General features: G+C 46.9%; 2 protein-coding genes and 1 non-coding gene across 3 annotated transcripts; 1 reads left to right on the top strand and 2 right to left on the bottom strand.

Annotated features, from left to right (window-relative positions):
* Positions 1-2,197: 2,197 nt before the first annotated feature.
* Positions 2,198-6,874, bottom strand: LOC136170786 (glutathione S-transferase kappa 1-like). The gene is made up of 8 exons (XM_065939266.1): positions 6,735-6,874; positions 6,152-6,233; positions 5,826-5,954; positions 5,402-5,502; positions 5,192-5,227; positions 3,196-3,312; positions 2,772-2,865; positions 2,198-2,485 (listed from the first exon to the last, which is right to left on the bottom strand). Exons 1-8 carry the CDS (start codon positions 6,804-6,806, stop codon positions 2,436-2,438), a joined length of 681 nt encoding a protein of 226 aa, XP_065795338.1. The 5' UTR covers positions 6,807-6,874; the 3' UTR covers positions 2,198-2,435.
* A 7,326-nt stretch (positions 6,875-14,200) lies between these two features.
* Positions 14,201-18,958, bottom strand: LOC136170785 (glutathione S-transferase kappa 1-like). The gene is made up of 8 exons (XM_065939265.1): positions 18,815-18,958; positions 18,232-18,313; positions 17,906-18,034; positions 17,481-17,581; positions 17,271-17,306; positions 15,195-15,311; positions 14,771-14,864; positions 14,201-14,484 (listed from the first exon to the last, which is right to left on the bottom strand). Exons 1-8 carry the CDS (start codon positions 18,884-18,886, stop codon positions 14,435-14,437), a joined length of 681 nt encoding a protein of 226 aa, XP_065795337.1. The 5' UTR covers positions 18,887-18,958; the 3' UTR covers positions 14,201-14,434.
* A 3,807-nt stretch (positions 18,959-22,765) lies between these two features.
* LOC136171240 (U6 spliceosomal RNA) lies at positions 22,766-22,872 on the top strand. Its single transcript, XR_010663791.1, has one exon. It is a non-coding gene; the product is annotated as a U6 spliceosomal RNA (small nuclear RNA).
* Positions 22,873-25,714: the final 2,842 nt, after the last annotated feature.

The following is a 25,714-nucleotide window of genomic DNA, read 5'->3' as shown; positions in this document are numbered from 1 at the left end:
AGGTGGCCAAAGTATTGGAGTTTCAGCTTCAGTATCAGTCCTTCCAATGAATATTCAGGACTGATTTCCTTTAGGATGGACTGGTTGGATCTCCTTGCAGTCTAAGGGATTCTCAAGAGTCTTCTCCAATATCACAGTTCAAAAGCATCAATTCTTTGGCACTCAGCTTTCTTTATAGTCCAACTCTCACATCCATACATGACTATTGGAAAAACCATGGACTTGACTAGATGGACCTTTGCTGGCAAAGTAATGTCTCTGCTTTTTAATATGCTGTCTAGGTTGGTCATAACTTTCCTTCCAAGGAGTAAGCGTCTTTTAATTTCAGGGCTGCAGTCACTATCCAAGGTGGTTTAGTGGTTAGGAATCCACATGCCAATGCAGCGGACACAAGTTCAATCCCTGGTCGGGGAAGATCACACACGCTGTGGAGCAACTAAGCCAGTGTGCCACAACTGCTAGCCAGAGCTCTAGAGCCTGTGAGCCTCAGCTACTGAATCCCACGCATCTAGAGCCCATGCTCTGCAATAAGAGAAGCTGTGGCGATGAGAAGCCTGCACATTCCTGCAAAGAGTGGCCCCCTATTGTAGCAACGAGGGCCCAGCTCAGGCAAGAATAAATAAATCTGCTAAAAACATATACAAATAAAATGGAAACATTTTGATACATTTTATTCCAGATTAACAGTCCAGATTTATTCCAGCTTAATGTCCTCTGTAATATATCTTTATGGAAGATTTAATTGAGATCATACTATGCAGTTTCATCATTTTTCCAATCAGTATTATGTCCTAAGAATTTCCAAAGTTCCTGGAAGTTGCCAAAAATTCTTCACAAACATAATTTTTGATGGCTATGAAATGCTACATCCTGGATGTACCATAATTTATTCAAAAAATCCTCCTGTTGGACATTTATTTGATACAACAGGCAGTGGTGAGACAAGCATCTTTATTCACAAAGCTTTGTCTCTCTTCACCCTCAACATGTTTATGAGAACTTCAATATAGTTGAATATATTTAACTGCAATATATGGAAAGTTCCATTAAAAAAATTTTTCTTTTAACTTTTACTCTTTGGCCATGCCATTCAGCGTGTTGCATTTTAGTTCCCCAACCAGGGATTGAACCCGTGTCCCCTGCATTGGAAGTGTAGAGTCTTAACCACTGGACTTCCAGGGAAGTCCTTCTATTTTGTTTTACTTTGCCCTTATGGTTCTCATGTTTTTATTTTGTGTTAGTTGCACATTGTCACAGCTCTTCTTTGGAGAAACAGAGGGCTTATTTGGGGATATACTTGTGAAATTACGTTACAGGTATGCATGGTCAGGATGAGCTGAAGTCCAGAGTGTACTGGATTAATGGAAAAAAGGGGGAGAGGAGGAAGACTGAAAATGATGGGAGAAAAGAGGGGATATGGGATAGGAGATGAGAAATATGAGATGAGAAAACAGCAATCGGAAGAGGCATCTAACCCTGAAAGCCCTCTGAGCCATCGAAGTCACCACACAGGCATCCAAGTGTGGTTTCAGCATCTGAAGAGAGTCTTCTCAAAGAAGTCCAGACCCTTTTGAAACACAAGGCATTCTTATGATCTCACAGTGTGCACAGAAAGAGCAGGGGCATTCAGTGAATAACTGGGGGAGTGAGAAAGCTAGAGGTTTCTCGAGGAGGGAACAGGGTTCATAGTGGGCCAGGGAGAGTGGCCTGGCCTGTCCTTGGGATCTGCTTTGTGGGCGAGGGGAAGGAACCCCGAGGGGATGAGCAACTTCTTTAGGCTCCAGCAGCTCTGGTCAGTCTCCCAGCATGGCCTCTCGCAGCCCCTGCTGGTCAAAATAGCCGGACCCCATTTAAACATCTGGATGCAAGCTCAGCCACGCTGGGGTTCTTGCTGGCCTCCACTTGCCCTGGGCTTCCGGCCCTAGCCCCTGTCTCAGGCACCACGGCTGGTCAGAAGACAGTGTCCCACCGGTTAGCTGCAGAGTCCATCTGGCTTAGATTTCTTTCTCTGACAGACTTAAGAAACTTCTATAGAAGAGAGAGAGGGACTATTTCCTGCTCCCTCCACGTAAGCCCCCCAGAGTGGGGCAGAGGGCTGGGGGCACCCAGGAACTGTTCCTCTCAAACACCCAGAGTGGCCAGGATGTGGATGTAGGAACAAGAACACATGGACACCAGGGAGGACACAGACCCGGAATCAATGATGCCTAAGGGCATTACGTTTATTCTGTGGAGCGCAGAGTCGGAGGCTCTCAGAGGCACTTGTGAGACTAACGGCAGATGGTGTATTGCCCTTCCTGCCCCCCAGCACACCCCAGGGCCGGACAAGAACCTCTATCAGATAGGAAACCAGAGTCCCAGGGCCCCACGGTGGAGGAGGGGTAAGCAGATGATCTGCTATTTTATACCAATTGTCTTGCTTCCTCTGGGCTTCCTTAAAGTCTGGCGTTTACAGCTGGAGGCACAGGGCCCATCCACTTTTCTCCTGGATGGATGAGATCGTGAGTCAGAGTCTGGCCCCAAAAGCCCCCAGGGGTTCTCTCCAGGAAGTGCTCCTGAGTGCTGGGTACAGAAGGCTTCTTTCTCTCCTGCAGAAGAAGGTGGCCCCTCCCCACTCCAGCCCAAGCACACCTACCTCTGTATGAAGTTCCATTATTGGAAGTGACTAGAATATTTTTTTCTTTTCTTTAGTTCTTGAATCCATTCTTCTGGGCAACTGATATAATGCAGGGATGGGGTCAAGGGCAGGTCAGCATGAACCTGTAACTTACCCAGCAGGTACGCCAGCAACTCCATCCGGTCGGAGCCAAAGAGCATGTGGGTTTCATCATCCAGGTGGGTCACAGTGATGGGCAGCCCAAAAGCCTGGAGAAGTTACAGGGCAGGAAGGAGGGTGACGGAGCAGGTGGTTACAGGGCTGCCGTTGAAGGCTGCAAGTCAATCCTGGTCAGAGGTCATAGACACAAAGTAGCCAGAGGTATTTGATGAGAGGTTCCAGGGTTCTAAGGAGAGATTTCTGTCTCCTCTCTAACCATCTACCCTCTCCCTCCTTTCCCTGGGCTCAGGGAAAGTAAGGAAGATGATGAGGGTTATCTTGGAGATCTAGGAGGACTCACAGTTGGGGAGTAACTTTTGGTCAGGAGCTTAGGGATGTGGTCAGGATTCTCTGTCTCAGCATGTCTCAGAATTGCTCACCCCATATTTGCAGGCTGTGTCAGTGGTCTCCTTGAGCTTGTTCTTCACTTGTGGTGTTGAGACCCTTTCTAGAAGTTCCTGGGCTTGTCCCATGGACATGCCAGCCTTCTCTGCAGCCTGAAGGGATGTGGTAGGGAAGACAAGTGTGTCTGCTTTAGTGCAGGTGGGAATCTCAGAGGAAAACTCTGGTCATTTTATTTTCTGCCCCCCACATTATCCTGGCAGCACTTTTACCTACCTATGAGTGAAGGTCTAATCTTTGCCAACAGGGGCTATGTTTTTTGCCTTCAAAATCATGACATTGGTAGAGAGAACGGGTGGCAAATAGGCATAATTGTAGAAATTCAACATGAGAGGGCATCTTGAGAGGTCAGCTTCCCAACCACTTCGTTAACAGATCAGGAAAGACTTCCCTGGTGGTCCAGTGGTTGAGACTCTGTGCTCCAGTGCAGGGGGCCTGGGTTCAATCTCTGGTCAGGGAACCAGCATCCATATGACGCAATTAAGAGTTCACAAGTCACAACTAAGACCCGGTGTAGCCAGATAAATAAATATTTAAACAGCCAAAACAAAACAGATAAGGAGCCTCCAGACCAGAAATGGTACATATTTTGGTCAGTGTTGAAGAGCTTGTTAGTAGCAGAGCCAATGCTGGAAACCAAGTCCCTTGACGTTAAGCTGGGGGCTCGTGCCTTCCTGCTTCTCAGAATTCCTGAATCTAAGGGTTGGACTCTAATTCTCATAGAATTTCCTGAGGACTCTGGACAGGGCACAGGACTGCAGCCAGCAGTGTCTGGCTTCAAGCGAATGTTAAAGGGTTCAGTTTGGGGTTTTTTGGGAATCAGTGATTCTCAATTTTGGCTGCATTAATTACAGTATCCTGGGGGAGCTTTTGAAAATCTCAGTTTGGATGTCATCCTTGAGAACAAATTACATGGGAATTTCTGGGTGGTGGTGTCTTGGTGCTCAAGTGATTTTAAATCACAGCTGGCGTTGACAGGTATTGCAGCCTGACCCCCTTGATCTGGAGTGGGAAATACAAAGTCAGGCCTGACTTCTTGTCTTTGACTTGGTTACATCAGAGAAGCGTATTCTGGCCAAGTGCTCAACAACAGGGAACTGGTTACGTGAACAGAAGTACACCCATTGAGTGGAATGCTATGTGGAACCTAACAGTTATTCTCTTCAACAGTTTTAAATGACAAGGGAAATGATTATTAAGTATTAAGTGAAAAAAGCAAGCCAATGCATAGTCTTTGCAGGAATAAAAACACAGGAGGATATACTGGGCACGCTTTACACATTTAATGTTTTTTATGACTTGTCATTTTATATATTGCATTTGAATATGCCTAGTTATCTTTTGTAAACTTAAAGTGAAAGTCACTCAGTTGTGTCTGACACTTTGCGACCCCATGGACTATATAGTCCATGGAATTCTCTAGGCCAGAATACACAAGGGAAACCCTTGTGGCTTAAGGGGGAAAAATCTTAAGGGGAAACAATGTGGTGTTGAATTTCCTGATTTAATCCTGAAGAAAAACTTTTCTATATCTAAATATGGCTGGCACACATTTTGACATTTGGGGCTATTTCCACATTTCTCACTCGGACTTCCTAAAGACTTCTGGCTTGAGTCAGTTATCTCTCTTTGTCTTTTCAAAGCCTGCTTTTTATCTCTTGGATGTGAGGTTTGTATTACAGTTTTTAGGGCCAAGCCTTGCCAGTACTTCAAGTCTCTCCATCTGCAGGTTCCCACATTTACCACCTCTCTCCCACTGACTTCTTTCATCAAAATCATATATCCCTTTTCACCCATGATACATTCTTTCAAGAGTCTTCTTAGTTCCAACCATTTAGTAATTTGGCCTCAAACATCCTTTCTCCCCTGGTAACTATGACCAAAAAAACTTCCACCCAATAATAAATGATGTCCTCTCTACTCCCAGAGGTCAGCTGTCCTCAGATTCCCCAGGAGAGGAGTGGGAACACTCACGGCCAGGATGCTCGGGGGCTCTGTGATGTCTTCGTCCTGAAAAGAGGAAGACAGTCAGTAAGAGGGGGTGGCACGGTGAGGGGTGAGATGGAGGCCAGTGAACCAGGTCAGTGAACAAGGAGGAGGGCAGGACCTGGACTCGAGGCCTAGGGGAGGGTCACAAGTCATCCAAGGTCTCCCGAAAGTGGGTGCCCGGGACCCAGCCCTCACCCGTGACCAGACGCGCATCCACAGTTCTCTGGACACTTTCTCCAGCATCTCCGGGTGCTCCATCTTCACCGCAGTGAGGAAGCGCATGGCTGTCAAACTTCCTGTGGTGCAGAGGCACTCAGAGGGGGGCTCCTCTAGCTTGTTTCCCATGAAGACCAGGTTTTTCCTCCTTCTCTTCTCCCCCCAGCCCCCCACCCGTCAGTGCTCCATCGCCCTCAGCCTCCCATTCGTGTTTCTGATCACTAATCCATACTGCTCTCTGTCTGCCTCTGTCTATACAACCTTCTGCGAGATCAGCTGTGATGCTAAGCTTTCCCAAAGCTTCCTTCACTTAATGGAATCACTGGAACCCTCCTTTCTGGCCCTGCAATCTCCAAATCCACTGCTCAAACTTTATGCTGCATCCATATCCCACTCTCTTCACCTTTCTTAAGGATCACAGAGAAGTAATCCTTGGGGAAGTGGAGGGGAACCTGGAGATGCTGGCTCATGAGCCTAGTGTCACTTCTCACGTACATGGCTTTGCGGGGAACCAAAGCTGGCGGCTGGTTTCCTGCAAGTGGAAAGTTGGACTTACTGATGAGAGATCACTTGATGGTCCCAGGTCGGGGATGCACCTACCTGGGTTTCAGGCAGTGCGCATATTGGCTGCTGCCGCCAATAAGGACACCCAGTGGAGGGGCTGCTCCCCTGGATGTTTGAAATTAGTCTTCCCTCAAATCCCCGCCCAAAATGCCGCTGCCTTCGTACCGCTGTCTCTAATGATTCCTCCAACTAAAGAGGGCTGCAGGTGCAGGCTGACGTTCCAGATATTCTTGTATCTGCACAGCACCTGCACGGAGGGACAGGGAGGGAGAGTGAAGACGGCTGAGGGAGGGAAGGGTGTTTCCTGGCACTGACCAGCCAGAGGCTGTGGGCGCCGAGAAAGAGTTAGAAGGACACCCTAAATTTGACTTGCAAGGGCAAAACTTTCCCAATTTCCTAGTTATCGATTCCAGGATCTCTGCTCCTGTGGACAGTTTTTATCTGTTCTGCACCCCACTCCCCAAAACTGACATCGGTGGGCTTATATTCTGGATTCTTTGGAGTTGCTCATCTTCCAAACCAGTGTGGGAAACCCCGGCCTTAAGGCATAAAGGTTCGACCTGGAGCCAGCGATCATATCCCGTTTATCAACAAAGTGACCTTCAGTCCTGGCTCTCTACCCGCTTGCCTTAAACCAAGTAGGGGACTGCCAGGAAATTCACGAGACCGGGGTCCCCGCGCTCTTTGCTGAACCCTCCCTCTGCCTCCGTCTCCCCAAGCCCCGGGCGAAGCTGCTCCCCGGCGTCACCTCGAAGGCCAGCCAGGAGTAGGGGGACAGGACATCGTAGAACAGCTCGACCGTTCGCGGCCCGGGCCCCATGCTGCAGACGGGATCGCGAAGCAGGGTCGGCCCCGGAAGCCCGCGGCGCAAGCGTGCTTCTTGCGGAGCGCGGCGGCCCCGCCCCCGCTCCCCGCCTCCCCGGAGGACCGCCCCCGACCCGCCCGGGCCGCGCCTCCTCCCGGGGGAACCCGCTCCTGGGACAGAGTCCAGTGGCCCGTTGGTGTGTGCGGGGCTTCTCCGAGGTCACCCGCGGGGGCCGCGGGCGAGGGGTCCCCTGGGGAATTCGCAGGTGTGCTCACCCGCTCTGCTCGGGGGAGTGGGGGGCGTCTCTACCCTACCCTGGGAGGAGTGTGGGGCAGAGGGGCGAGGTTTGAGATCTGGCCTCTACACTAAGCTGTGCGCCTCTGGCAGTCCTGTTGACCTCTCCGGACCAGAGAAGGCTTGTTACTGACCGGAGTTCTCGGCCTCCTTCGAACTGCTGCGTGACCGTGCTCAGTCGTGTCCGATTCTTTGTGACCCCATGGACTGTAGCCAAGCAGGCTTCTCAGTCCGTGGGATTTCCCAGGCAAGAATACTGAAGTGGGTTGCCATTTCCTACTCCAGGGCCTCTTCCCCGCCCAGGGATGGAGCCGCCTCTTTGGTCTCCTGGGGTGGCAGGCGGGTTCTTGACCACTGATGCTTCTTGTGCAATAGAAATGAGTCAGAGACCTGATAAAAAATACAGGGAAGGCGTCTTTGGGTCTCCTGCTGGCGGGGTGGTGTGAGGCGGTGTTCCAGAAGAGACCATAGGTTCCCTTGCTCACTCCCCAAGTGTGCCCCGCCCCCTAACACCAATCTTTCTCCTAATATGGGGTGAGGGAGGCATGTATCCAGGGATCAGGGCCAGAGATCTGATAAAAGATAAAAGATCTGAGAAAAGATGATCTGATGCCAGAGAGCTGATAAAACAATTTCTGAGTGTGCCTCTGAGAGTGTTTCCAGAAGAGATTAGCTTGATCAATGTTGCTTCACGTGATTATGGGAGCTGAGAAGTCCCATGGTCTGCATCTGCAAATTGGAGGCTCAGGAAAGGTGGTGGGATCAGTTCTAGTCTAAGTTCCAAGACCTGAGAGTCCAAGTTCAATACTTTATTAATCCTGTTTTTATGCTTTGCCAGCCCTCACTAATACAATCAATTTTTTTCTATTTGCCATAAATTCAGATATTGTAATCTAGATCACATGTGAAAGGATTAGTCTAGAAATTGTCTCTTTCCTTCAGAGAAGATTAAATTCTGCTATTGGATTAGAAAAATAGGGTTCTAGAGTCTTTGAAAAAGTGCCTTTGTCTTACTTTAGCCCAAGTAAGACAGTAGGTGTTGCAAGAGGGCATCAGAGGCCAGATACACTGAAACCATAATCACAGAAAACTAGCCAATCTGATCACATGGACCACAGCCTTGTCTAACTCAAAGAAACTAAGCTATGCTATGTGGGTCTACCCAAGACGGACGGGTCTTGGTGGAAAGGTCTGACAGAATGTGGTCCACTGGAGAAGGGAATGGCAAACCACTTCAGTATTCTTGCCTTGAGAACCCCATGAACAGTAAGAAAAGGCAAAATGATAGGATACTGAAAGAGGAACTCCCCAGCTCAGTAAGTGCCCAATATGCTACTGGAGATCAGTGAAGAAATAACTCCAGAACGAGTGAAGGGATGGAGCCAAAGCAAAAACAATACCCAGTTGTGGATGTGACTGGTGATAGAAGGAAGGTCCGATGCTGTAAAGAGTATTGTTGCATAGAAACCTAGAATGTTAGGTCCATGAATCAAGGCAAATTGGAAGTGGTTAAACAGGAGATGGCAAGAGTGAACGTCGACATTCTAGGAATCAGCGAACTAAAATGAACTGGAATGGGTGAATTTAACTCAGATGACCATTGTATCTGCTACTGTGGGCAGGAATCTGAAAAATGACAGAATGATCTCTTTTCGTTTCCAAGGCAAACCATTCAATATCACGGTAATCCAACCCTATGCCCCAGTCAATAACGCTGAAGAAGCTGAAGTTGAACGGTTCCATGAAGACCTATAGGACCTTTTAGAACTAACACCCAAAAAAGATGTCCTTTTCATTATAGGGAACTGGAATGCAAAAGTAGGAAGTCAAGAAACACCTGGAGTAACAGGCAAATTTGGCCTTGGAGTATGGAATGAAGAAGGGCAAAGGTTAATAGAGTTTTGCCAAGAGAACGCACTGGTCATTGCAAACACCCTTTTCCAACAAACAAGAGAAGACTCTACACATGGACATCACCAGATGGTCAACACCAAAATCAGATTGGTTATATTCTTTGCAGCCAAAGTTGGAGAAGCTCTATACAGTCAGCAAAAACAAGATTGGGAGCTGACTGTGGCTCAGATCACTAACTCCTTATTGCCAAATTCAGACTTAAATTGAAGAAAGTAGGGAAAACCACGAGACCATTCAGGTATGACCTAAATCAAATCCCTTATGATTATACAGTGGAAGTGAGAAATATATTTAAGGGACTAGATCTGATAGAGAGAGTGCCTGATGACCTGTGGACAGAGGTTTGTGACATTGTACAGGAGACAGGGATCAAGACCATCCCCATGGAAAAGAAATGCAAAAAAGCAAAATGGCTGTCTGAGGAGGGCTTACAAACAGCTGTGAAAAAAGAGAAGTGAAAAGTAAAGGAGAAAAGGAAAGACATTCCCATTTGAATGCAGAGTTCCAAAGAAAAGCAAAGAGAGATAAGAAAGCCTCAGTGATCAATGCAAAGAAATAGAGGAAAACAAAAGAATGGGAAAGACTAGAGATCTCTTCAAGAAAATTAGAGATACCAAGGGATCATTTCATGCAAAGATGGGCTCGACAGAGGAGAGAAATGGTATGAATCTAACAGAAACAGAAGATATTAAGAGGTGGCAAGAATACACAGAAGAACTGTACAAAAAAGATCTTCATGACCCAGATAATCATGATGTTGTGATCACTCACCTAGAGCCAGACCTCCTGGAATGTGAAGTCAAGTGGGCCTTAGGAAGCATCACTATGAACAAAGCTAGTAGACATGATGGAATTCCAGTTGAGCTATTTCAAATAGTGAAAGATGATGCTGTGAAAGTGCTGCACTCAACATGCCAGCAAATTTGGAAAACTCAGCAGTGGCCACAGAACTGGAAAGGTCAGTTTTCATTCCAATCCCTAAGAAAGGCAATGTTCAAACTACCACACAATTGCACTCATTTCACACCTTAGTAAAGTAATGCTCAAAATTCTCCAAGCCAGGCTTCAGCAATACGTGAACTGTGAACTTCCAGATGTTCAAGCTAGTTTTAGAAAAGGCAGAGGAAGCAGAGATCAAATTGCCAACATCTGCTGGATCATCGCAAAGCAAGAGAGTTACAAAAATACATCTATTTCTGTTTTATTGACTATGCCAAAGTCTTTGAATGTTTGGATCACAATAAACTGGAAAATTCTGAAAGAGATGGGAATACCAGATCACCTGACCTGCCTCTTGAGAAACCTATATGCTGGTCAGGAAGCAACAGTTAGAACTGGACATGGAACAACAGACTGGTTCCAAATAGGAAAAGGAACACATCAAGGCTATATATTGTCACCCTGCTTATTTAACTTATATGTAGAGTAGATCATGAGAAATGCTGGGCTGGGAGAAGCACAAGCTGGAATCAAGATTGCTGGGAGAAATATCAATAACCTTATATGCAGATGACACACCACCCTTATGGCAGAAAATGAAGAGGAACTGAAAATCCTCTTGATGAAAGTGAAAGAGGAGAGTGAAAAAGTTGGCTTAAAGCTCAACATTCAGAAAACTAAGATCATTGTATCTGGTTCCATCACTTCATGGGAAATAGATGGGGAAACAGTGGAAACAGTGGCAGTCTTTATTTTTGGGGGCTCCAGAATCACTGCAGATGGTGATTGCAGCCATGAAATTAAAAGACACTTACTCCTTGGAAGGAAAGTTATGACCAACCTAGACAGCACATTAAAAAGCAGAGACATTACTTTCCCAACAAAGGTCCGTCTGGTCAAGGCTATGGTTTTTCCAGTAGTCATGTATGGATCTGAGAGTTGGACTGTGAAGATAGCTGAGCACCGAAGAATTGATGCTTTTGAACTGTGATGTTGGAGAAGACCCTTGAGAGTCCCTTGGACTGCTAAAAGATCCAACTAGTCCATCCTAAAGGAGATCAGTCCTGGGTGTTCTTTGGAAGGACTGATGCTGAAGCTGAAGCTCCAATACTTTGGCCACCTCATGTGAAGAGTTGACTCATTGGATAAGACCCTGATGCTGGGAGTGATTGGGGGCAGGAGGAGAAGGGGAAGACAGAAGATGAGATGGCTGGATGGCATTACTGACTCGATGGACATGAGTTTGGGTAAACTCTGGGAGTTGGTGATGGACAGGGAGGCCTGGCGTGCTGCGATTCTTGGGGTCACAAAGAGTCAGACATGACTGAGTGCCTGAACTGAACTGACCTGAAGAGAGAGCCTTTGAAGGAGGAGTGACCAGGGCTGCAAAATCTGCCTCTAAAATAAGAGATTATCCCACATTACACTGAGATAAGATTTAGGATTAAGTTAAGCAATTGATGTTTCCCAGGTGGCTCAGTAGGAAAGAATCTGTCTGCAATACAGAAGCTACAAGAGATGTGGGTTTGATCCCTAGGTCAGGAAGATCCCCTGGAGGAGGATATGGCAATCCACTCCAGTATTTTTACCAGAGTAATCCCATGGACATAATCCCATGGACAGAGGAGTCTGGTGGGCTGCAATCCATGAGGTCACAGAGTCAGACTCTCCTTAGCATTCAGCATTAAGCAACTGATACAAATTTAGAAAACAGTGAGAAGGGTACACAATTGTATACAAATGTGAATCTATAAATTCTTGAAGTTTTTTTTTTTTTACCGGAATAAACAATTTAAAAAAAAAACTATACAAATAAGGGGGCTTCCCTGGTGGTTTCAGTTTAGTTTAATTCAGTCGCTCAGTCATGTCTGACTCTTTCTGACCCCATGGACTGTAGCACACTAGGCCTCCTTATTACCAACTCCCAGAGTTTACTCAAACTCATGTCCATCGAGTGGGTGATGCCATCCAGCCATCTCATCCTCTGTCTTCCCCTTCTCCTCCTGCCCCCAATCCCTCCCAGCATCAGGGTCTTTTCCAATGAGTCAACTCTTCGCATGAGGTGGCCAAAGTATTGGAGTTTCAGCTTCAGCATCTGTCCTTCCAATGAATATTCAGGACTGATTTCCCTTAGGATGGGCTGGTTGGATCTCCTTGCGGTCCAAGGGATTCTCAAGAGTCTTCTCCAACATCACAATTCAAAACCGTCAACTTTTCGGTGCTCAGCTTTCTTTATAGTCCAACTCTCATATCCATACATGACTACTGGAAAAACAATGGACTTGACTAGATGGACCTTTGCTGGCAAAGTAATGTCTCTGCTTTTTAATACGCTGTCTAGGTTGGTCATAACTTTCCTTCCAAGGAGTAAGCGTCCTTTAATTTCATGGCTGCAGTCACTATCCAAGGTGGTTTAGTGGTTAGGAATCCACATGCCAATGCAGCGGACACAAGTTCAATCCCTGGTCGGGGAAGATCACACACGCTGTGGAGCAACTAAGCCAGTGTGCCACAACTGCTAGCCAGAGCTCTAGAGCCTGTGAGCCTCAGCTACTGAATCCCACGCATCTAGAGCCCATGCTCTGCAATAAGAGAAGCTGTGGCGATGAGAAGCCTGCACATTCCTGCAAAGAGTGGCCCCCTATTGTAGCAACGAGGGCCCAGCTCAGGCAAGAATAAATAAATCTGCTAAAAACATATACAAATAAAATGGAAACATTTTGATACATTTTATTCCAGATTAACAGTCCAGATTTATTCCAGCTTAATGTCCTCTGTAATATATCTTTATGGAAGATATAATTGAGATCATACTATGCAGTTTCATCATTTTTTCAATCAGTATTATGTCCTAAGAATTTACAAAGTTCCTGGAAGTTGCCAAAAATTCTTCACAAATATAATTTTTGATGGCTATGAAATGCTACATCCTGGATGTACCATAATTTATTCAAAAAATTCTCCTGTTGAACATTTATTTGATACAACAGGCAGTGGTGAGACAAGCATCTTTATTCACAAAGCTTTGTCTCTCTTCACCCTTAACATGTATGAGAACTTCAATATAGTTGAATATATTTAACTTGCAATATATGGAAAGTTCCATTAAAAAAAATTTTTTTTTAACTTTTACTCTTTGGCCATGCCCATTCAGCATGTTGCATTTTAGTTCCCCAACCAGGGATTGAACCTATGTCCCCTGCATTGGAAGTGCAGAGTCTTAACCACTGGACTTCCAGGGAAGTCCCTCTATTTTGTTTTACTTTGCCCTTATGGTTCTCATGTTTTTATTTTGTGTTAGTTGCACATTGTCCCAGATCTCCTTTGGAGAAACAGAGTGCTTATTTGGGGATATACTTGTGAAATTACGTTACAGGTATGCATGGTCAGGATGAGCTGAAGTCCAGAGTGTACTGGATTAATGGAAAAAAGGGGGAGAGGAGGAAGACTGAAAGTGATGGGAGAAAAGAGGGGATATGGGATAGGAGATGAGAAATATGAGATGAGAAAACAGCAATCGGAAGAGGCATCTAACCCTGAAAGCCCTCTGAGCCATCGAAGTCACCACACAGGCATCCAAGTGTGGTTTCAGCATCTGAAGAGAGTCTTCTCAAAGAAGTCCAGACCCTATTGAAACACAAGGCATTCTTATGATCGCACAGTGTGCACAGAAAGAGCAGGGGCATTCAGTGAATAACTGGGGGAGTGAGAAAGCTAGAGGTTTCTCGAGGAGGGAACAGGGTTCATAGTGGGCCAGGGAGAGTGGCCTGGCCTGTCCTTGGGATCTGCTTTGTGGGCGAGGGGAAGGAACCCCGAGGGGATGAGCAACTTCTTCAGGCCCCAGCAGCTCTGGCCAGTCTCCCAACGTGGCCTCTCGCAGCCCCTGCTGGTCAGAGTAGCCGGACCCCATTTAAACATCTGGATGCAAGCTCAGCCACGCTGGGGTTCTTGCTGGCCTCCACTTCCCCTGGGCTTCTGGCCCCAGCCCCTGTCTCAGACACCACGGCTGGTCAGAAGACAGTGTCCCACCGGTTAGCTGCAGAGTCCATCTGGCTTAGATTTCTTTCTCTGACAGACTTAAGAAGCTTCTGTAGAAGAGAGAGAGGGACTATTTCCTGCTCTCTCCATGTAAGCGACCCCAGAGTGGGGCAGAGGGCTGGGGGCACCCAGGAACTGTTCCTCTCAAACACCCAGAGTGGCCAGGATGTGGATGTAGGAACAAGAACACATGGACACCAGGGAGGACACAGACCCGGAATCAATGATGCCTAAGGGCATTAGGTTTATTCTGTGGAGCGCAGAGTCGGAGGCTCTCAGAGGCATTTGTGAGACTAACGGCAGATGGTGTATTGCCCTTCCCGCCCCCCAGCACACCCCAGGGCCGGACAAGAACCTCTATCAGATAGGAAACCAGAGTCCCAGGGCCCCACGGTGGAGGAGGGGTAAGCAGATGATCTGCTTTTTTATACCAATCGTCTTGCTTCCTCTGGGCTTCCTTAAAGTCTGGCGTTTACAGCTGGAGGCACAGGGCCCATCCACTTTTCTCCTGGATGGATGAGATCGTGAGTCAGAGTCTGGCCCCAAAAGCCCCCAGGGGTTCTCTCCAGGAAGAGCTCCTGGGTGCTGGGTACAGAAGGCTTCTTTCTCTCCTGCAGAAGAAGGTGGCCCCTCCCCACTCCAGCCCAAGCACACCTACCTCTGTATGAGGTTCCATTATTGGAAGTGACTAGAATATTTTTTTCTTTTCTTTAGTTCTTGAATCCATCCTTCTGGGCAACTGATATAATGCAGGAATGGGGTCAAGGGCAGGTCAGCATGAACCTGTAACTTACCCAGCAGGTACGCCAGCAACTCCATCCGGTCGGAGCCAAAGAGCATGTGGGTTTCATCATCCAGGTGGGTCACAGTGATGGGCAGCCCAAAAGCCTGGAGAAGTTACAGGGCAGGAAGGAGGGTGACGGAGCAGGTGGTTACAGGGCTGCCGTTGAAGGCTGCAAGTCAATCCTGGTCAGAGGTCATAGACACAAAGTAGCCAGAGGTATTTGATGAGAGGTTCCAGGGTTCTAAGGAGAGATTTCTGTCTCCTCTCTAACCATCTACCCTCTCCCTCCTTTCCCTGGGCCCAGGGAAAGTAAGGAAGATGATGAGGATTATCTTGGAGATCTAGGAGGACTCACAGTTGGGGAGTAACTTTTGGTCAGGAGCTTAGGGATGTGGTCAGGATTCTCTGTCTCAGCATGTCTCAGAATTGCTCACCCCATATTTGCAGGCTGTGTCAGTGGTCTCCTTGAGCTTGTTCTTCACTTGTGGTGTTGAGACCCTTTCTAGAAGTTCCTGGGCTTGTCCCATGGACATGCCAGCCTTCTCTGCAGCCTGAAGGGATGTGGTAGGGAAGACAAGTGTGTCTGCTTTAGTGCAGGTGGGAATCAGGGGAAAATGCTGGTCATTTTTTTCTGTCCCCACATTATCCTGGCAGCGCTTTTACCTACCCACCAGTGGAGGTCTATCTTTATCAAAAGGGGCTATGTTTTTTCTTTCAAAATCATGAGATTGGTAGACAGAGCGGGTGGCAAATAGGCATAATTGTAGAAATTTAACAGAAGAGGGCATCTTGAGAGGTCAGCTTCCCAACCACTTCATTAACAGATCAGGAAAGACTTCCCTGGTGGTCCAGTGGTTGAGACTCTGTGCTCCCAGTGCAGGGGGCCTGGGTTCAATCTCTGGTCAGGGAACCAGAACCCATATGCTGCAAGCAAGAGTTCACATGTCACAACTATGACCTGGTGTAGCCAAATAAATAAATATTTAAAAAGCCAAAACAAAAGGAGCTTCCAGACCAGAAATGGTACATATTTTGGTCAGTGTTGAAGAGCTTGTTAGCAGAACCAAAGCTGGAAATCAGGTCCCCTGACATTAAGCTGGGGGCTCGTGCCTTCCTGCTTCTCAGAATTCCCAAGTCTAAGGGCTGGACTCTAATTCTCATAGAATTTCCTGAGGACTCTAGACAGGGCATTTGGCTGCAGCCAGCAGTGTCTGGCTTCAAGCAAATGTTAAAGGGTTCAGTTTGGGGTTTGTTGGGATCAATGATTCTCAACTTTGGCTGCATATATTAGAATATCCTGGGGGAGATTTTGAAAATCTCAGTTCAGATGTTATCCTCGAGAACAAATTACATGGGAATTTCCGGGTGGTGTTGTCTAGGTGCTCAAGTGATTTTAATACACAGTTGGGGTTGACAGATATTGCAACTTGAGCCCCTTGACCTGTAGTGGGAAATACAAAGTCAGGCACGACTTTTTGTCTTTGACCCGGTTACATAAGTGTATTCTGGCCAAGTGCTCAACAATAGAGAACTGGTTAAGTAAACAGAAGTATACCCACTGAATGGAATGCTATATGGAACCTAACAATTATTTTCTGCAATAGTTTTAAATGACAAGGAAAATGATCATTAAATATTAAGTGAAAAAGCAAGTCAATGCATAGACTTTGCAGGAATGAAAACACAGGAGGATATTCTGGGCAAGTTTTACACATTCAATGTTTTTTGTAACTTGTCATTTTATATATTGCATTTGAATATGCCTCAGCTATCTTCTGTAAAGTTAAAGTGAAAGTGAAAGTCACTCAGTCCTGTCTGACACTTTGCGACCCCATGGACTATACAATCTCTGGAATTCTCTAGGCTAGAATACTGGAGTGGGTAGCCTTTTCCTTCTCCAGGGGATCTTCCCAACCCAGGGATCGAGCCCTGGTCTCCTGCATTGGAGACGGTTTGTTTACCAGCTGAGCCACAAGGGAAACCCTTGTGGCTTAAGGGGAAAAAATCTTAAGGGGAAACAATGTGGTGTTGAATTTCCTGATTTAATCCTGAAGAAAAACTTTTCTATATCTAAATATGGCTGGCACACATTTTGACATTTGGAGCTATTTCCACTTTTCTCACTCGGACTTCCTGAAGACTTCTGGCTTGAGTCAGTTATCTCTTTGTCTTTTCAAAGCCTGCTTTTTATCTCTTGGATGTGAGGTTTGTATTACAGTTTTTAGGGCCAAGCCTTGCCAGTACTTCAAGTCTCTCCATCTGCAGGTCCCCACATGTACCACCTCTCTCCCACTGACTTCTTTCATCAAAATCATATTTCCCTTTTCACCCATGATACATTCTTTCAAGAGTCTTCTTAGTTCCAACCATTTAGTAATTTGGCCTCAAACATCCTTTCTCCCCTGGTAACTATGACCAAAAAAACTTCCACCCAATAATAAATGATGTCCTCTCTACTCCCAGAGGTCAGCTGTCCTCAGATTCCCCAGGAGAGGAGTGGGAACACTCACGGCTAGGATGCTCGGGGGCTCTGTGATGTCTTCGTCCTGAAAAGAGGAAGACAGTCAGTAAGAGGGGGTGGCACGGTGAGGGGTGAGATGGAGGCCAGTGAACCAGGTCAGTGAACAAGGAGGAGGGCAGGACCTGGACTCGAGGCCTAGGGGAGGGTCACAAGTCATCCAAGGTCTCCCGAAAGTGGGTGCCCGGGACCCAGCCCTCACCCGTGACCAGACGCGCATCCACAGTTCTCTGGACACTTTCTCCAGCATCTCCGGGTGCTCCATCTTCACCGCAGTGAGGAAGCGCATGGCTGTCAAACTTCCTGTGGTGCAGAGGCACTCAGAGGGGGGCTCCTCTAGCTTGTTTCCCATGAAGACCAGGTTTTTCCTCCTTCTCTTCTCCCCCCAGCCCCCCACCCGTCAGTGCTCCATCGCCCTCAGCCTCCCATTCGCGTTTCTGATCACTAATCCATACTGCTCTCTGTCTGCCTCTGTCTATACAACCTTCTGTGAGATCAGCTGTGATGCTAAGCTTTCCCAAAGCTTCCTTCACTTAATGGAATCACCGGAACCCCTCCTTTCTGGCCCTGCAATCTCCAAATCCACAGCTGAAACCTTATCCTCCGTCCATATCCCACTCTCTTCACCTTTCTTAAGGATCACAGAGAAGAAATCCTTGGGGAAGTGGAGGGGAACCTGGAGATGCTGGCTCAAGAGCCTAGTGTCACTTCTCAGGTACAAGGCTTTGCGGGGAAGCATAGCTGGCGGCTGGTTTCCTGCAAGTGGAAAGTTGGACTTACTGATGAGAGATCACTTGATGGTCCCAGGCTGGGGATGCACCTACGTGGGTTTCAGGCAGTGCGCATATTGGCTGCTGCCGCCAATAAGGACACCCAGTGGAGGGGCTGCTCCCCTGGATGTTTGAAATTAGTCTTCCCTCAAATCCCCGCCCAGAATGCCGCTGCCTTCATACCGCTGTCTCTCATGATTCCTGCAATTAACGTGGGCTGCAGCTGCAGGCTGACGTTCCAGATATTCTTGTATCTGCACAGCACCTGCACGGAGGGACGGGGAGGGAGAGTGAAGACGGCTGAGGGAGGGAAGGGTATTTCATGGCACTGACCAGCCAGAGGCTGTGGGCGCCGAGAAAGGGTTAGAAGGACACCCTAAATTTGACTTGCAAGGGCAAAACTTTCCCAATTTCCTAGTTATCGATTCCAGGATCTCTGCTCCTGTGGACAGTTTTTATCTGTTCTGCACCCCACTCCCCAAAACTGACATCGGAGGGCTTATATTCTGGATTCTTTGGAGTTGCTCATCTTCCAAGCCAGTGTGGGAAACCCCGGCCTTAAGACATAAAGGTTCGACCTGGAGCCAGCGATCATATCCCGTTTATCAACAAAGTGACCTTCAGTCCTGGCTCTCTACCCGCTTGCCTTAAACCAAGTAGGGGACTGCCAGGAAATTCACGAGACCGGGGTCCCCGCGCTCTTTGCTGAACCCTCCCTCTGCCTCCGTCTCCCCAAGCCCCGGGCGAAGCTGCTCCCCGGCGTCACCTCGAAGGCCAGCCAGGAGTAGGGGGACAGGACATCGTAGAACAGCTCGACCGTTCGCGGCCCGGGCCCCATGCTGCAGACGGGATCGCGAAGCAGGGTCGGCCCCGGAAGCCCGCGGCGCAAGCGTGCTTCTTGCGGAGCGCGGCGGCCCCGCCCCCGCTCCCCGCCTCCCCGGAGGACCGCCCCCGACCCGCCCGGGCCGCGCCTCCTCCCGGGGGAACCCGCTCCTGGGACAGAGTCCAGTGGCCCGTTGGTGTGTGCGGGGCTTCTCCGAGGTCACCCGCGGGGGCCGCGGGCGAGGGGTCCCCTGGGGAATTCGCAGGTGTGCTCACCCGCTCTGCTCGGGGGAGTGGGGGGCGTCTCTACCCTACCCTGGGAGGAGTGTGGGGCAGAGGGGCGAGGTTTGAGATCTGGCCTCTACACTAAGCTGTGCGCCTCTGGCAGTCCTGTTGACCTCTCCGGACCAGAGAAGGCTTGTTACTGACCGGAGTTCTCGGCCTCCTTCGAACTGCTGCGTGACCGTGCTCAGTCGTGTCCGATTCTTTGTGACCCCATGGACTGTAGCCAAGCAGGCTTCTCAGTCCGTGGGATTTCCCAGGCAAGAATACTGAAGTGGGTTGCCATTTCCTACTCCAGGGCCTCTTCCCCGCCCAGGGATGGAGCCGCCTCTTTGGTCTCCTGGGGTGGCAGGCGGGTTCTTGACCACAGGTCCTTCTTATGCAATAGAAATGAGTCAGAGGCCTGATAAAAATTCAGGGAAGGTGTTTTTGGGTCTCTTGCTAGTCGGGTGGGGTGAGGGGGTGTTCCAGAACAAACCATAGGTTCTGTTGCTCACTCCCCTAGTGTGCCTGCTCCCCCCCAGCACACACAGGATGGTTTCTCCTAATATGGGGTGAAGTAGGGCTGTATCCAGGGGTCAGGGCGGAGGGGTAGCTTAGGTGGTTTGTCCACCTTTTAGGTGGTGGTGTGTGCAGGGGCCATGCTCCGTACCCGTCTCTTGGTCCAGGCCCATTAGAAGTGGCAGTTGGGGTTTTTTTTTGGTCTCTTTGTGTCTTTTGTCCAGAATTTGTCCTGTGCATACATGCAGTTATGTTTAGTCCCATATAGTTTCTTCGTATTTTGTTGGTCCAGGAGAGATGTGTCTAGGTGCCAGCATTGCAGCACTTCAGTAAACTATTCCAGGTCCCAGCCTGTCTCTTCCTCGTCTCTGGTAAAAAGAGAACACTTAATACAATTACATAAAATTTAAAAAAAAATCTGGCAAAATCCAGCCAGTCAAAAAAATGACTGGGAAAAATATTTGGGTTTGTTTCACAGTCAAAAAACTAGTTATCCTAGTGTTGAAAGAGTTGAAAAAAATCAACAAAGTAAAAGAACATAAGTTCATGGGAAAACAGGCAAATCATATGAACAGAGCTTTCACAGAAATGGACAAATAGACGGCTCTGAAACACAAACCTGCTTGTCTACGTGAAGATACCAAGTTAAAATTACACTAGGCTATTTTTCATCTATCAAGTTGGCAGTGATCAAAAAGGTTTATGACTCAGGGTGCTGGCAGGGATCTGTGGAGAAGCATTGTCCTATATAAGTGGTGGGAGTGTAATTCAGTTCAGCAGTACCTTTCTGTTTTAAACATGCACACAGCCTTTGACCTAGTAGTTCCCTTTTTAAGAATTTATACTATAAACATGTTTGCTTACATGCTGTGTGATGAGCTGTGAAGTTACGTATTACAGCATTGTTTGTAGTAATAAAAGATTGGAAAGCTACCTAAATGTTCATCCATACAGGGCTAATTCAATAAAGCAATATTTATATTATTTTCAACTATAAAAGAATTTGGAAACTCTTTGTGTGTTAATATTGGAAGATATTCTATATATTAAAAAGTGAAAAACAAGGTGTAAAACAGAGCAAATAATTTATCTTTTTTTGAGGGGTTTTAATAGTCTCTAGGTGTGTGAATATACCACACACACATATATACTCATTGATACTGACAGAAAAAAACACGATAAAATCAGTTGCTTTTCAGGAGGGAAGCTAGGTGCCTGGGAGCAGGTCACAGGGAGAGTTTTTCTTGTATCTAATGTAGAGTTTTTGTTGTAGCTAATGTTTAACACTTTGATTTTTGACCCATGTGAGTGTATTATCTACCCACAAAGGAAGACAATCAGGAAAGAGGGACAGAGAGATGGAGTCAGGAAGAAAAATTTAAAAAGGAAGGAATTTGCCTTTAGGAACTTGTACTGACAGGGGAGATTTATTTATACGATTTATGAGCATTTGTATATTTTACTTTGAGTTAAGGAAAATGTCAATTATGAAGGCCGTTGTATTTGCCAAGATGCAACAGAGTATTTACATCACTGGTTCTCAGTGCCTGACATTTTCCTAAGGATTTGCTAAGGGTGATGTGAAATTCTGTGTGCTAACTTCCACACATAAGAAACCACATCCAAATGCAAGAGACTCAAGTTGACATTATCGTGGTTCTAATCTTGGGTATGCTGTGCTATATTAAAAGAAGTAAATCTTGGCAAACTGGGTATTTTCAACATGATTTAATAACAAATTTAGTTGGAACATTTTGCAGGTCATCAGGACAAACCAGTGTGACAACATCGTAGCTGAGAACACCTAATATATACTGTCATTATCCCTTTGTAAGTAAGATCCCTGGAGGAGGAAATGGCAACCCACTCCAGTATTCTTGCCTGGAGAATCCCATGGACAGAGGAGCCTAGTGGGCTACAGTCCATAAGGTGGCAAAGAGTTGGACACACCTGAAGCAACTTAACCCACACATACCTTCATAAAATACATATGTACTGGACATGGGTAAAAGCAAAAACCAGTGGAAAAACTGAAAATATCTGTAGTAGAGATTATACATACTTTTCTTAATTTCTCAGAGTCCCTCTCAAGCTTTGACCATTTCTTTCTTCCCCCCTCTTTCTAAAACAGCTTTATATTGAGGTATAACTGACATATGATAAACTGTACATGTGTGTGTGCATGCTAAGTTGCTTCAGTTGTGTCCGACTCTTTGAGATCCTGTGGGCTGTAGCCCACCAGGCTCCTCTGTCCATGGGATTCTCCAGGCAAGAATACTGGAGTGGGTTGCTATGCCCTCCTCCAGGGGATCTTCCCGACCCAGGGATCGAACCCGAATCTCTCATGTCTCCTGCATTGGCAGGCGGGTTCTTTACCACTAGCCACCTGGGAAGCCCCAAACTGCACATATTTCAAGTATAATCTTTGATGAGCTTTGACATATACATGTACCTGTGAAACCATCACCATCGAGAGTGAACACACCTGTCATCCCCAGAGTGCCTCATGTCTCTTGGCAATACCACCTCCCTCATTCCTGAAATAACCAGTGACGACTTTCTGTCACTAGAGGTTATGCATGAATTTTTCTGTCACTGTTGGATTAGATTTTTTTTTAATATATATTAAAAATCTTCATGTTTCAAAATAAGTTTTAGAATCCAGAGTCATTGTTTCCAGGTGTCCCAGTTGGAAAGTTGACTCTTGGAGATTAGAAAGTAGGAACTTCACTGGGGATAGACTTTATGATTGTCCCCTTTGGAAATGAAGGGATGAGAGGGGGAGGAGAGAAAGACCCTGGGCGGCGATGCTGAACAAAATCCCAGCCAACCCCCAAGGAACTCTGAAGGTAGGATGGTCCTTCAGAGTAGCTCTTTACTTGTCATCTCCCGCCCACCCCCCCAACCCTGCAATAAAACTGTCATAGGGTGTGAGCTGCCCTCAGAAGAGGGCTTGACCTTGACTGAGGTATAGCTGTCTGCTGGCAATGCCCCATGAGCTGGGGGGCGGTCATGTCTGAAAGGGAATCTGTGCAGAGCATCACAGGGCCTCTGATATAATAGTTGTGATATTTCTCCCATCCCGGGGACTTCTTTAAAAATATCATTACTAGTGCTTGCTTCGGCAGCACATATACTAAAATTGGAACGATACAGAGAAGATTAGCCTGGCCCCTGCGCAAGGATGACGTGCAAATTCGTGAAGCGTTCCATATTTTTATTCATGTCAATGTATGGCAGAAATCACTGCAATATTGTAAAATAATTAGCCTCCAACTAATAAAAATAAATGAAAAAAAAGAAAGAGAAAAAAAATCATTACTAGAGAGACCAATTTCAAATTGTTCAAGGGGAAAGGGTGTGGAAATACTTCTAGAGATTTTTCTCAGAATTTGAGAGGACAATCCTTAAATTCCAGTCTAGAGAATGATTCGTTGGTTCATCGATTCACACTTCCCAGTAGTGCAGAATTTCTCAGCCTCAGCACTAGTGACATTTTGGGCCAGATGATTCTTACTGTGTGTGTGTGGGAGGGGTGTGGGGGTGTGGGGGTTTGAGGGGTGGGGGGCTGGGGGGCTGGGGGCGGCTTCTCGTACACTATCGGATGTTTAGTAACATCCCTGGCCTTTACCCACTGGATGCCTGTAGCATGTTCCAGCTCCAGTTGTGACAAAAGATACGCCCAGTGAGCGAAAATAGATGCAAAGGACTCCATCTCATGTGATTTAACTTCATATAAATGAAGTTGTCAGAGAAGGTAGAGAACAGAGCAGTGGTTTCTCCTGGGGGCTGCAAGTAAAGTGGGAACTGTCTGAAAACTGGGGGATTTTCTGAGGTCATACAGTCACTAGATGTCTCCTGAGGGGTTTGAATCACCCCATTGCGTGGATAGACCACATTCTGTTTATCCATTCACCATTTGATGGGCATTTGGAATATTTGCAGTTTCTGGCCATTGCAAACAATGCTGCCAGGAATATTTACATACATGTTTTAGTATGAGGAAGCTTTTCTTTCTCGTGGGTACATACCTGGCAGTGAAATAATTGGGTCTAACAACCAGTTTATGTTCAACTCTTTGAGAAACTGACAAACTGTCCTCTAAGATGGCTGTTCAGGTAGGTACTGTTATCACCACGGCGCCTGTTTTATTGATGGGGAAACTGAGGCACGGAGAGATTCAGAAACTTGCATAAGGTCATAAAGCTTATAAAGTGGTGGAGGTGGCAGTTGAACCTGTGGAAATTGGAGCTATGATTTCTAAACCCTCCAGTGGTTGAGTGCCTTTCTTGGATCCAGAACCGGCTCCTTAGGACAAAATAACATTCTAGCTACTGACCGCTGTGGACTTGACACTCACCTGTGGTGGCCGCGTCCGGGGTTGGAAGTTATTCTCAAAGAGGGCACCTGGTCACCTTTCCCTGACCAGATCTCAGTTTTAAAACTGCTGGAGAACTTGTTACTCAGCTCTGTCCGTGGGAACTATGCCTGAAAGAATGCCTGTGATGTCCTTTTCCTTCTTTACTTCCAAGGTCATTCCCTAAGCACATTTCAGGCAACTCAAGTATTTTTATCTTTGTGTTCCTTCCATGAGAAAAATGAACAAACCTAGTGAGTATTTTGCAACTGGGATTTCTAAGCTCTCCTGTGGTCGAGTCCCTTTCTTGGACCCGGAACCACCTCCTTAAAATAACATTCTGGCTTCTGATTCGACACGTGTGCCTGGTGGGTTTTTATCTTTAATGCAGCCTGGGCTAGCCGACAGTGCACAAGTCAGCGGTGGCACATGTTTGCCGGCTGGCGGCCACTCAGGGCGTCCCTGATAGCTCAGTTTGTAAGGAATCCGCCTGCAATGCAGGAGACCCAGGTTCAATTCCTGGGTTGGGGAGATCTGCTGGAGAACGGATAGGCTACCCATTCCAGTTTTCTTGGGCTTCCCTTGTGGCTCAGCTGGTAAAGAATCCGCCTGCAATGTGGGTGACCTGGGTTCGATCCCTGGGTTGGGAAGATCCCCGGGAGAAGGGAAAGGCTACCCACTCCAGTATTCTGGCCTGGAGAATTCCATGGACTGTATGTCCATGAGGTCACAAAGAGTAGGATATGACTGAGTGACTTTCACTTTCACCGTCCAATTGCTCAAAAGACCCTTTGCATCTGCCTGGTTATTCCTCCTGATTTTAAAGGCCTGCACAGTCTTCGCTCCCTTCTGGTTTAATACCACTGTCTCTCTGTTCCTTTGCTAAGAATTGCAAAAGAGCACCACACGCTCAAAACAAACCAGTGAGGAATTGTATTTTCAGGCTTTTAGGTTAATATACACATACTTGACAATACGCAATTTGGGGAATTGTTCTTAAAGAGACTTTTTAAAAAAAAATCTGAACCTAGAGGCTCGAGGGATTCTTTCCCCCAACCAGAGACTGGAACCACACCCCCAACAGTGAAAGCTCAGAGTCCTACCTCTATAAACCGTGCTGTGAGGAACATCCTCATCTCTATCCCCCTGAATTTGTGCTACAGTTTCTCTTGGGAATGTCCCCAGGAGTGTGACTCTGAGCCAAAGCATATGTGAGTCTTTTATTTCACCAAGTCCTGACAGATTGCTCTCCAGGATGATGGTACAGCCTCACACTCCAGCTGGCAGTGCCAAGGTTTCCTCTCTCCACTTCCACACCAACATTTGGTGATTTGGGGCCATTCTGATGAATGCAGGATAGTATATTATTGTTGGACATCTGTGATCATAAATGAGAGTGAGGACCTCTCCTGATATCCACTTGAGTTTCCTCTGCCTCTGTGTGTGTGTGTGTGTGTGTGTACCCTAGCTTTCCTTGTATAGTCTAACTAGTGGTCTGTTATGTTGTGAATGTCCTCTTGACAATCATCTGTGCTTCTCATTGACTGGAACTCCAACCAATTTTTGAGCTTTTGGCCCACCCTTTGGTGGCAAAATTATTCTATATTTCCTTCTCTGATTTTGTAATTTTACCTTCCATATTTAGGCCTCTTATCTATTTGGGTACCTTTGTATAAAGTAAGAGGAAGGAAGCCAACTTTATTT

This window comes from Muntiacus reevesi, chromosome 6 (genome assembly GCF_963930625.1).
Source record: "Muntiacus reevesi chromosome 6, mMunRee1.1, whole genome shotgun sequence".
Lineage (NCBI taxonomy): Eukaryota > Metazoa > Chordata > Mammalia > Artiodactyla > Cervidae > Muntiacus > Muntiacus reevesi.
This window is presented reverse-complemented; position numbering and strand designations above follow the sequence as displayed.

Excerpts from the sequence above, each read along its gene's own strand:
- LOC136170786 (XM_065939266.1), bottom strand. The coding sequence starts at position 6,806 with ATGGGGCCCGGGCCGCGAACGGTCGAGCTGTTCTACGATGTCCTGTCC. Across the intron at positions 3,313-5,191 it reads AGCCCCCGAGCATCCTGGCC|GCTGCAGAGAAGGCTGGCAT; the intron begins GTGAGTGTTCCC and ends ACATCCCTTCAG. Across the intron at positions 2,486-2,771 it reads GTTGCTGGCGTACCTGCTGG|GAGAAAAGTGGATGGGCCCT; the intron begins GTAAGTTACAGG and ends TCATCCATCCAG.
- LOC136170785 (XM_065939265.1), bottom strand. The coding sequence starts at position 18,886 with ATGGGGCCCGGGCCGCGAACGGTCGAGCTGTTCTACGATGTCCTGTCC. Across the intron at positions 18,035-18,231 it reads AGGAATCATGAGAGACAGCG|GAAACCAGCCGCCAGCTATG; the intron begins GTATGAAGGCAG and ends TTCCACTTGCAG. Across the intron at positions 15,312-17,270 it reads AGCCCCCGAGCATCCTAGCC|GCTGCAGAGAAGGCTGGCAT; the intron begins GTGAGTGTTCCC and ends ACATCCCTTCAG.